The 12862-nt window shown below is 27.5% G+C and overlaps 1 protein-coding gene across 4 annotated transcripts in view; it reads right to left on the bottom strand.

The window, feature by feature from the left end:
* LOC136977037 (retinoblastoma-like protein 1) overlaps window positions 1–12862 on the bottom strand; it is a 130449-nt gene that overhangs the window by 45611 nt on the left and 71976 nt on the right. For all 4 annotated transcript variants that reach the window (XR_010881025.1, XM_067272469.1, XM_067272466.1 and 1 more), the window contains exons 11-15: window positions 10887–11024; window positions 6851–6933; window positions 6066–6186; window positions 3450–3548; window positions 3237–3363 (exon numbers count right to left, since the gene is read on the bottom strand). Coding sequence is in view for 3 of the 4 variants with exons in the window: in XM_067272469.1 (XP_067128570.1) it covers window positions 3237–3363; window positions 3450–3548; window positions 6066–6186; window positions 6851–6933; window positions 10887–11024 (568 nt within the window). In the remaining variant the exon portion in view is untranslated. The remainder of the gene's footprint in view (window positions 1–3236; window positions 3364–3449; window positions 3549–6065; window positions 6187–6850; window positions 6934–10886; window positions 11025–12862) is intronic.

Genomic DNA, 12862 nt, shown 5'->3' on the forward strand with positions numbered 1-12862 from the left:
TGTGAAACAGACAATAAACAAGATGCTGCCATCAAGTGCTGACATCTACAGTCAATAAATTTTATAAAAATCGATTTTTAACAGAGTATGGATGAATCAGTACCCTGGACTATTTGCTTAACAATTAGGGGTACGACAGATCGGGGTACTCCAGTCAAGAAAGAGTTAATAATAATAGATTTACATCATTTTTATCATTATTATTATACAATCAACCATCTATTATAATAATAGCAGATGGTTGATTGTATCCTACTTAGTCAATAATAGTGTCTAATATGCTAGATCAAGTTCAAGGTATAACTACAGCATAACAACTATTGTAATTATGTGCTGTTTGTGTACTGTACATATCTGTGTTTAATAATCTTTTAAGTAACTTGTTTAGTATGGCTGCTTTCTGTAATGTGATGTATGTGCTATTGTTAAGATGTAACATTTCCAGGTGTAGTGTTTGCCTATACAAGTCATGCATGTTTTAAGTTAGTAATTGTATAACAAATAAGAATGATGAATTCATTAATTTCCTATGCATGCATGGTTTTCTGGCCTTGAGTAGTTGCGTTGCCGCTGAGGCACTTTGACTGGGTTGGTGTTATCCATGGTGTGTTTGTGATGATGATTGTAATGCAGTAGCCATACTTGGACTAGTGCTGCATTCACAACTGGTAGCCAAAGAAACTGGACTTTTCAAACGTAAGCCTCTATCTAACCCAAGAACAAAACCTTGTTAACTGAAGCCATGTCTAAGCTGGTATTTTGAAAATGTCAAAGCCATTTTTCTCTCTCCAAATACATGGATGTGCTTATATAGATAAAGTCAGATGTTTTAACTCAGCTATGACTAATGTGAAAAGCAATGCTATTTAGCAGCCTAAGCTTAAAATGTAGGATTCAGTGAGAGTAATAAAATCCTAGATAATGAGGCATAGATGAACTTTCACTTGTTTGTAAATTAGACTTAAACATTAGAACACATTATATATGTTGCTAATTGTAAGCCACTTTTGAAATTGGTGATGGCTGTAAGTCAAGCAGAAAGGATTCACAAGGAGATCCAGGTTCAATTTCTTTTCTGATTTTGTTTCTATCTACTTTTTGAAATTTTATTCATAAATGTAATTAATAAACTATGAATTATTAATATTTTGTATAAACTAGTTTAATTAAATATTTATTTAGTACTTTGGAAAAAGTTAAACATTTTTCCTTTCTCTAAGTTTATTGAAATTACTTATTTTGCTGAAGTTAAAATTTTCATCCTTAAATTTCTTGAATCAATACTAAACAATGTATTTTTTGACATTTAGAGCTTCACTGTTGTATACACATATATTATTCATTACAATATTATTTTTTCTAAATTCAAACAATAATACAAGCCTTGAATATTCTTCTGAATAATTTATTTTGATTGCCATTAATAACTCTACAGAAATTATCAAATATAGATTATTCACTTTTATGTATTATAATTAGCAACACTTATAAAGCAATAAAGATAAATTTTTCACATATAGGTGCAAAGTAAAAGTTGCATTGTGGTGTGAAATTAGTACTTTGGAAACCAACATTACTTATGACTTGTGTTTATTCTTGTATGTTTATCTAAATGATTTAGCATAATGAGATTATAAACAATTGAGAGTGAATAAATATGCAGGCAGAATAAGTATTTTACGAAGACTATTTTTTAAATAAGGTCCGTTTTTTAATAAGAAGAAAAATACTGTAAATATAGTTGAAATATATTTTTTCCCATATTCTACATACTTTTATCTACTTTTCTACATAATTTCCATATTGTTTAAACATTTGTCATACCGCTCAACAATTTTTTGAATTCCAACTTCAAAGAAATCTGCCGCCTGTCAAGAAGCCCAATCCACGACTGCAGTTTTCACTTCTTCTTCGTTGTTGAAATGTTGACCACCAAGGAACTCCTTTAAGTATCGAAACAAGTGAAAATCACTGGGTGCAAGGTCTGGACTGTGTGAATGATCGTATCGAGTCAAAACGATAAAGCACTGTTTAATCTTTTTGTTTTGTGATCGTCAGAAAGCAGTCTTGGAACGCACTGAGAAAACAATTTTCGATAATTCAGTTTCTCCAAAACAATGGTATACAAAACTGATCTTGAAATCTGTGGAAATTCAATTGATAACGTTGAAATCGTGAATCGTCGGTCCTCTCGAATTTTGTTATCCACATCACGAATCAAATCTTCAGAAATCAGAGAAGGTCGGCCAGGGCGTGGCTCATCATGCACATTAACTCGCCCATCCTTGAACATTCTTACCCATTTTCGAACTTTACTGTCACTCATAGCATTATCACCGTAAACTTCACAAATCTGACGGCAAATTTCCGCTGCTGCCAAGTTTCTTGCATTCAAGAATCAAATAACAGATCGTATCTCACAGTTGGTGGGAGACTCAATTTTCTTAAACATTTTAAACTTCTACAGCTCAGCATACAGACAGGCGATATGGCTGCAAATGGCGTCAAAACGCGAGCCAAGCTTGCCCAGAGCAGAAGCGTATGCATACTGCCGTGATTGCGCATTATTCTCACTTTCATTCACAAACAGACCTTATTTAAAAAATAGCCCTCATACTAAAAAAAAAAGAAATGGAAAAATGTTTAGCTTCTTCTGAAGTATTAAACAAATATTTAATTAAAATATTTTACACAAAATATTAATTTATAATTTATTAATTACTTTTATGAATAAAACTTTAAAAAGTAGATGGAAAAACAAACTAAAAAAGAAAGAAATCAAACACAGTCTCCTTCATGTAAATCCTTGTTACTTGACTGATGACTATATCCAATTTTGAAAGTGGCATGCAATCAGCAATATACATTGTATGTTCTAATGTTTAAATCCATTTTACAAAAAAATGAAACCATCTACATCTAGAAAGCTAAGGTTTATTACACTTTCCATATAATACATTTTAAGCCCAGTCCTGTCCAAAAAGAATGTCTCCATTTCTGATCCTCCTTTTGTTTAGTTTATCTAATATATAATATATTTAACAATAGCATATAATCACATGATAGAGCCTTAAGATACATTTTAGTGTCTGTTATAGGTATCCTATTTAAACTTGAAACCTTATAATATTTAATTAATATCTTTTTTGGAGTAAACAATCAAAACACTAAATAAAATGTTCTACTTTATTATAATTTCCATAATAATCTCATATAAAAAATTTTGTTTTCCTTACCTTTCCTTGCAATGGGTCGCTCAATTCCACTTATACGACGAACAGCTGGATGGGCTAATGGTGAACTAACCAATTGTGGAGGTGGACCTGTTGTTTGTGAACCAGGCATCTGACTTGGCAGTGATACCTGCAAAAAAATACATAATTATTAATTAATTAATTAAGAAAATAGTTATTTCAAAAACAATTTACTAATAATAGAATTAATCTTACATCTTCACAAGAAGGAATAGGCAGTCCTAAAGATCTAATTGCATTCCACAAATTTGAGTCATATTTCCATGCTAAACTTTCTAATATTTGCTCTTCAATCTAAAATTAAAATTATTTAACTTTATTTTCACATATTGTTTACAAATATATTTGTTAATTTTATAATATTTTACAACAAAAAACTGACTTCATATTTTATTTCATCCAATACTAATACTCAAAACTCTTTGTAATAAACAATTTTCATAATTATATTTTTAAATAAATGAGTGAATCAAAGTATATTGAGATCCTTTTTTCTCACACAGTAACAACTCTGGAGCACAGCAACTGTGATGTTTTTCAAAGTATTTCCCTTCTGTCAATATTTTTGCCAATCCTTGAAGCTGTATAGTAATCATCCTTTGAGATATTCTTCAGAATTGCCTCCAATGCTTTACTCACTGCTTTGTGAATGGAAAATGAATTCTCTATAACTTCAAATACAGCATTGGAGATAAGAGAAAGTTGCAGAGTGTCAAATTTGGGTTGTACAGTGGAGTACAGTAGATATGGGATGCATGAGATGTTTTTCTTGGCCAAAAGCTCAGTCACTATGTTAATAGCATGCAGATGTACATTGTCATAATATAGCCATCATCAATTAAAATGCAGATTGAGATGCTTTCATGGATGTGATCCAACAATGTATGCAGAACTAACAGGCAGTACTGTCTTGTGACTATTCTATGTGGAGACAACTTACTGGTACTATAATCCCTGGCAAAGAAAATGACGATCACTAATTTGCAAACAGATGGAACAACTTCTGCTCTGAGTTGAATTAAAATGATGATTTCCACACTATGCTGGCCTGTTTGCACTCAATAAAAAAATTGTTGTAGCCAGGTTTCACCACAAGTGACAACTGACATACTGTTCATCACATATCAATTTCCATTTTTTTCTAGGCAGGCAGTAGACAAAATTTTCTATGCACAGTCTATCAGTCAAACAGTCATTTTTTGTGTAATTTTTTGGCATATGTTAAACTGTTCTTTACAGCTATCAATTCTTATAGCACTAAAATTCCATTTGATGTGAAATGATGTTTTCCCAAATGATCCAATTCTGTTAGGAGGATCCTTTCCTTTCATCAATCCTGCTACCACACAGCAGAGACAACTCAAAAATTCCGCAACAGTAACAGTATCAACAGGAAATGTTCTATCAGGATCTATTATAGTTGATCAATTAGTAGAGCCCACGTATGTAAGATATCTTCCAAATCAATTGTCCAACATGGGACTGAATAAACCCATGGGGCTCTTGTTATCATTTTACATTTACTTACTTTTATACAGTTATATAATACTTTTTGCTTTTTTAATTTAAAAAAATATTTTATTATAGCCTTATATTAATTTAATTTTATTTATTAGTTTTTGAATATTGTGGTCCCTAATATAATTTTAAAAAACAGTCAAAGGTAATTTACTATATTAAAATTATAACGAAGAATACAAAATCTTTGCCTTCACTATCCACCATTTTTGGTCACTATTGAAAACCGGAAAAACACTAACACTTTTATTTATGACAAAGATTTTTATATTGTTTGTTATAATTTTAATATGTAAATTACCAATGGCCATTTTAAATAAACTATGTAATTTACTGTATTTAAATTTTTTATTGTGTGTATTATGAATTCATCAATATGGTGTATTAAAATTATATAGCATTTATTATTTAATTAAGCAGATCTGTAATATGAAATTCTGTGATATGGAATTCAAATCTGTAAAAACTGATTTTTTCGTAAAAAGGGTTGGCGGAAATTGCAATTTAATAAAGTAAAAATTACATTTCAGATACTAGACGTATCTTCACTGCTCGCCATGTCCAATCACCAGAAACAACTATTCTCCATTGCAGAGACAACCTTTCTTTGTAGGCTACTACTCTGCACAAATATGTAAAAGAGTCTAAAATGTCCACAGGTGATAATACCAACACAATTAAAATATAACATTTCTTTGTAACATGTTCTTTTTAGACTGTTTTACATACTTGTGCAGAGTAGTAGCCTACAAAGAAAGGTCATCTCTGCAGTGGAGAATAGTTGTTCCTGGTGATTTGACATGGTGAGCAGTGAAGATATATCTAGTATCTGTAATGTAATTTTCACTTTATTAAACTGTAAGGACTGATTTGTTTTTCAAACTAGCTTAAAAATTTTCACACACGCAGTTGTAATCCTATTGAAAGAAATTATTTTGATAAATTTTTGTCATTTAAAATCAAGACACCAAATGAAATCAAGTTATGTTTTTAGCTTTGCCATTCTGTGCTTTTTATTTTTTATACTTCTATATATACATATACAGGAGGAGTGTAAAAGTAGGTATACAGTTGAGAATCTAAGAAATACAAATGTTTGGTGTTCATTATTATTATGTTTTATTAGTTCATATTCCTTATTTATGATTTAATTTGTACATATTTCTTCCTGTTTTCTCCCTGTATGTTTTTCTTTTCCATAATAACAACTGTATGCTTACTTTTGCATTCCCCGTATATAAAATCACATTTTCCCTATAAATACTTTATACCATAAAACATAAAATTCCTTACATGATTAAGATGTTTCACAACATTTCTTGAGAGTCCATCTTCAGCTCTAATAAGTAATTCTATTACTTTATAAAAGCAAAATGGTTGAATTTCAAAAACTTGTAAAATCCATGGAAAGGTTCTGAAAAACATATAACAATTTTTAAATGATTCATTTAAAATAAAGATAAGCATGTTAAAGAATATTTATTTTTTATTTTATTTATTTTTATACAGTATACTTGAGATTATTATTATTATTATTTTCTTTTACAAAAAGTGACTGACAAGCATATTTGGTTGATTTCTGTAAGCTTTGATAAAAGTGAACTAAAATTTGCAATCAACATATAAGCAGTGTTTAAGAAATTCAACATGAAAATTCATTTCAGATACATTTAATATTTAATCTGTAAAAACAGAAATAATTAATGATCTGTAAAAGTTTAAAAAGTTATTTTTAAACTTCTGTAAATACTATTTGTTGCTGAAGTTTTTTCTTGCATTATTCTTTCAATTGACTATATTTTTACAATGATAATGGTAATTTTTTTTTTGTTATTTTATTTGTTAAAAGGTTATTACCTAAAATTAAAATAAACTGTAAAATTTGTTAATTATTAAATATTTCTGCTGTTATTTTTTTAATTAGTTTCTCTCTTTTTTTTTACCTTTATCACAAGTAATTTTCAAAGAAAAACCAGTAAATTAAAGTTTTTTTTTTACTTCTAATGATTAAAATTTATCATTTAAAAAAATTTTAAACTGTATATTTTATTTAAAGTTAAATAAACTATTTGACTTACCGTTGTGAATTGTAAGAAAAAAGTACTATTTCAAGACAGCAAGCAAATAAAGTTTTATGAAATATATCACGTTCCAAGAGTTCCTATTAAGCAATATATAAGTATATAAATTATAAAAGAAAATAATATTAAAATTTATATATAATCAAAGAGTTTCCATGTGCTATCATATTTAATTATTAAATAACCTCATTTTCAAAATGTTTATTGAATTTATGTTCATTTAACATAGTATTACTGATTTACAATGTCCACATAATAAAGCTATTTCTAAATCATAAAATCAAAATATATAATACAAAATACTATTTTACATCCCAATTTAACAGCATGATAATAGATTACATCTGATATAGACTATATTTTAAAAATAAAACATGCAATTATAATTTTAGCAGTATGGTTCATATGGTTTGGTGAATGTAAGATTATATAAATAAATAAAAAAAACTTCAACAAGTTTTTTAGTAAAAATATATTACATTAAAATACATTTATTTTTTCATTTTATAAAAAAATGTTTAATCATATAAACAAGGAAATTATTTATTTATAAAATAAAACCTTTTTCACTTCTTCAATTATTTACATACTGTATTTACTTGCATATAAGACAGGGTTATTATCCATTTTTCACTGCTTCAAAAGCATAGGTCATCCTATATGTGCAAGCGAAGGATTCTTTTCGTTTTTGTAAACTGTGTATTTGCACTTTTTACTGAATTCTCACCTTCTGGTGTTTAAAAACAAAAGTATTTTATCTGGGTCGTTTGAATCATTCTTGCGTATTGTCAGGAGTAAAGATGAATAGCAATAGGAAAAGCAAAGCTTTTGAATTGAATTCCAAAATTACACAGGAGCCCGATATAAGTTTTAATTCATTCCCACATGAAAACAGATGATTATTTGGAAATCATAATTCGAAGAAACTCATAAATGTAATCGACAAAGAGTGAATTTGACTGTTAAGAAATGGCAAAAAAGGTTCCTGATTGTCCTGCTTTACATGAACAAATTATGTTGTTGATTTTACAAGATTTTTCCTTGGTTTAAAATGCCAATAATTTTTGCGGGGCAATGTGTGCATTTACGTTCATTTGATATTTTACTTGTGATTAAACAAAGTAAAATTAGAATTGTTTTAATAAACCTAATTTTCTTTATTTTGATCTTTAAAGTCACACCTCGTCCTATATGCAAGATCGTCTTATATTCAAGTAAATACGGTATTTATATTGACATTAAAAAATAAAAAATAATTTCAATAAGATATTTTGCACATCATAAAATTCTCTTTCAGTGATGTTAACCCATCGTCACACATCTGTGCCATCAAATATAAATTGCACACTTATGGTCAATCCAGCACCAATTTAAAAAATTAATTAATGAAATTTATCATCAAAAAAACCAGTATTTTTACTTTAATTCAGTTTCTCAATATGTTTCTAGTCAAATTCAGTCAAAAAATCTTAATTTGATGATAATTTATTTAAGATTTTAATTTTTTAATATTAGAAGATAATTAGCATATATTACAAGATGTCATGTTTTGTCTTTGCTCCCATTCAAGTTTATTGTCCTAGACATGCGCCGATGTGTGTTTTTACTTCTACTGAAGTTTAGGCTCTTATTTCAACCTTGGTTTCTTTGGTTACCCAAGATGGGGAGACAGGTGTCACATGATCAGATACTTTACTTTTTACAACAGAAATTTCGTTAGCTTGAAAATTTTTTTTCTTGATTTTAATTATTATTAACTAACTTTTTTGATGGATTCTGATATCTTTGTATTGTCTGAAGTTGCAAATATTTTTTAAATTAAGTTTTATGCATTTATGTTTTTTTTTTAGATTTTCATATATAAAATATAATAAAATTCAAAAATTAATTAAATATTATCAGAAATGCTAAACTATAAGTGCAGTGTGTTTTACAATATTATTGCTAACAGATAAATGTGTATATAAAATAATTGACTATATTATTTTAATTTTTATAAATTATTTTATTTGAATCAATGCGACAAGCTCAGAATCAATTAATTACTGTGGCACATTAATCAATATGGCAACAGGAATCGATTCAATTACTTTTTCGTTTCAGATGTTCATCAGAAAGTGTTATTTTAATGCATTTTTATATTTTTACTGATATATATGCTCGACTATGATTATATTTTTGATTTCTACGTTTTCTCTACTATCTAAAAGTATAAAATACTTTTGGGTTAAATACCTGAGATTTTTATTTATATTGTTCTGTAATTTGATCTGTAAAATGCAAATACTAAACTTATCAAATATCAACTCACTATAAATAATTTCAACTTTATCTTATTGACATCAGATTTGTTAAATTTCACAGGATTGTATTATTTTTCAAATTCAGGGTAGTAAAACTTTGTTTATTTTCTCCTGAGAATAGACAACTCTGGCAGTCCCCACTGTGAAGTACAATAAATAAACTGCTAATTTTTTTATTACTTTGATTTCAAAAACTTCCTTCTCTGTCAGTAATGGGTTGAATAACAAATTGTTTTCTTTCACTCAGAGGAATGTTTTGTTTCAGATTTGACAACTACTATTGTCAGTAATGAATTCTATAATTTTATATTTAATAATTTATAAAATTACCAAATAAATGTTTGGGTCACAATTACTAAATGGTATTGCTACATTATGAACATAAATTTTAATTGTTGCAAAATTGAAAGTATTAGATTTCTTATCATACAGCTGATTGTGAGACAGCAGGGCAATAACACTGAAGCGAGAAAATCACATTGTCCAAAAAAACTGCAATGACTTATTTGAAATGTATTGGGATTGGTCCTGTCATTGAAACCAGGAGAAAAAGATATAATGTATAGCATTGTGCTAAGAGTTAAATATCCTACATAGTTACTTTATTAAATCGCAACTGTTGCACATAACAATTGTGAGAGTACGGTGCTCTCACGGTGCGTGATAATTTACTGCAGGTGGTGGAAAATGGTATTGGTTTTCATAAAATTTCCCTGGAAAATAAACTTGAAAACTACTGTGGAAATCTCTTCAGAACATATCAGTTGAGAAATACTAAAAATCTCACACTTCAACTGTTTTATTTTAAGAAATTAAATTTAAAAAAACTGCCACATATCTGCTGGATACATATACGCCTAGATGCAGTTAATAAACGAAAATTCTTTAATTTATATATTACAGTTGCTCACATTTTCATACTCATTAAATTAAAAAAATACAAAAATTATATGAGCATGGTGTCATAAAACTTTATAAAATGATTAAAAAATACCAATGTAAAAAATTAAATTATTTCTGGATCCAATTTCAGTTTTTTAGAAGTTATTCACTTTAAAATAATGTGACTATAAGCCAAAGAAGTGCACATGCTGCTGCTATTTTTTGTAACAGCAACTGGCAGGAAATTAGAAAATTGAAATCTGAGATCATGTGTGCAACAGTGCTGATTTGACACCAATTATTAAATAAAGATAATGAAACGCTTTAAGCAAAAACTGAATTGTGCATCATAAAATTAAAGGAAAATTAGTCAGGTAGTAATTTTTTTCAGATTTTTCAAACAATTGGAATTTTTACACTAACTAATTAAAAATTGATTAGTGCCTAGCATGTGCCAACAGGTTAAAGTATCTACTCCATATTCTATGCCTCACATTCAGTACAATATTTTTTACTTGTGGAAAAGTTGAAAATAAACTGTATACAATTATAGACAATTATTATAATAAAATTTTTCTTGTCTAAAATTAAGTTTTATTACATTCATCACTTCAAAATACAAGTTTATGAAGTGTATTTTAAATTTTTAATAAGTTAGATTCAAAGTTATCCCATAGATTTTAAAACTTTTTTTTTTACAAATAAAAATATAAGCGAAAATGTTCAGTTTATCAAAGATGTAGTTAAAATTTCGTGTTTTAATCAGGAGAAATATATTTGTTTTATTCAAATTAACTTCTGGCTTTCATCAAATAGTTTACAAATTTTAATAATAAATTAATACTTACTGAAAGATCTGTCAATGGGGGAAGTCTCTTCCTTTCCATTATAATAATATTCTCTAAAACTTTAAAATATAAACTTTCTCCAAGCTGAAGCCTTTTCTTTGCAAAATCTATATGGGAACCAGGATGATCTTCAGATGGCTATAAAATAAAGCAAAATGAAAATTTTTATGTTTACAAATTGAAAATATGACATTATAGTTATGTAATTCCAATACTTCTACTTGTATGTCATAATAATGCATTAATATGATTCAACATGACTTTCAGCATATTTTGATTTAATTTTTGAACAAGGTCTTTACAGTTATGCTTTTATAGTTTAAAAAAAAAAACTATAAAGTAATATTATATTATACAATTAAAAAATAAAATAAAACATTTGAATAATATACTGATTATACATAAAATAAAAAATGTATACATTTACTTTTCAAAGCTTTTATTCATTTTTAACTACAGTACAATACTGAAATTCTTAAACACATACATCCAAGTAAAGAATACATGAAATATTGTCCCCCAGTATAATGATATCCAGTTTGTGTGACCAATTTAATTGCATGTCAATTGGAGGCTTACAGTACTGCAAGTAGAGGTTCAATGCCTTGTATATAAAATACAATGTTCATTGAAAAGCAAAATAAACATTGCTTCATGTCAAGCATGTTATCATTGTCTTTCCTCAATATGACATTTCTAATGAATAACTCTCATTTACTAGTCTTCAGTTTTTTAATGGTATTCTTTTATTATTCTCAGTATTTCATTGAGCAACATTTAGAGTCTTACGTCTTCATTATTTAATCAAATCAATAGCAAACACTACAAAAAGCTTTTTATGTATATTTTAATGATAGTTGGTTAAAAGTAATTGAACTTAAAATTTTGAATAAAAAATTATTACCTTTCAAATTTCATTTAAATATATATATATATATATATATATAATTTATATATAATATATATATATATATATATATTTTCCAATAAAAAAATTATCTATTAAATTGTATATGTTTTTAGTTAAATTTAATTTTTAAAGCATTTCGCATTTCTCTAATCTTTAGTTGTAATAAGTTTAAAGACTTTTTGCTAATTTTTTAAAATCTTTTCAGGAAGAAATAATAATTGTAAATATTACAATATTTAATTAATATGACTCAGTTACAGAATCCTATCTTACAAAATACTACCAAAGGAAAAAATATAGTGTGTTCACTTTAACATTTATGCAGATATAAAAGAGATCTTTCAAGTATTGTTTATGGTGCATTAGTTTGCTCACAATATTTACAATAAAATTAATTTGTTCAAAATAGTCATGTTTATAATGCACAGTAATTGCATGGCAAATGTATTCTAAATTTTTCCCATTTCTCTCGAGCACAAAGATAGCAGAAGGAAATAATTTATGAAGATTTAGCATAATGTGCAAATACTCTTTGATTGTAAAAGATAAAAGACAAATCCTGTATAAATTAATACAAAAATAATTACTTTTATTTTGCTTTAGTTAAAAATGTCATCTTGGACCAGTTAGAAAGTGCTCATGGAATCTACTTGCTGCTTCTCATGCATATCATTTCATTTCCTTATAATGTATAACCATTTCACAGTAGTGTTCATTGTTGGCTCTTTTCTAAGTGTCATGTGTTTCCTACATAATATGTTAAGATCACATCTTTAATTTCCATTTTGTTCTTGTTTGAAAAATGTATGTATAAATCACCTCAGTAACCTTCCTTTATTCTAGTAATATCATAAAAACCAAAAACATTTTTGAACAACTTGACTGTCCTGCTTCAGGTCAGTTATATGTGTTCCATTTAGAAGGTTCGTTCTTTTGCCTAGGAGAAAGAACAAACATTCTAAATGAAACACATATAATTGACCTGAAGCAGGACAGTCAGGCTGTTCGAAAATGTTTGTGGTTTTTAAGATATTACTGGAATAAAATGAAGGTTACTGATGTGATT

This window comes from Centruroides vittatus, unplaced genomic scaffold (genome assembly GCF_030686945.1).
Source record: "Centruroides vittatus isolate TY-2023 unplaced genomic scaffold, ASM3068694v2 contig_439, whole genome shotgun sequence".
NCBI classification, from domain to species: Eukaryota; Metazoa; Arthropoda; class Arachnida; order Scorpiones; family Buthidae; genus Centruroides; species Centruroides vittatus.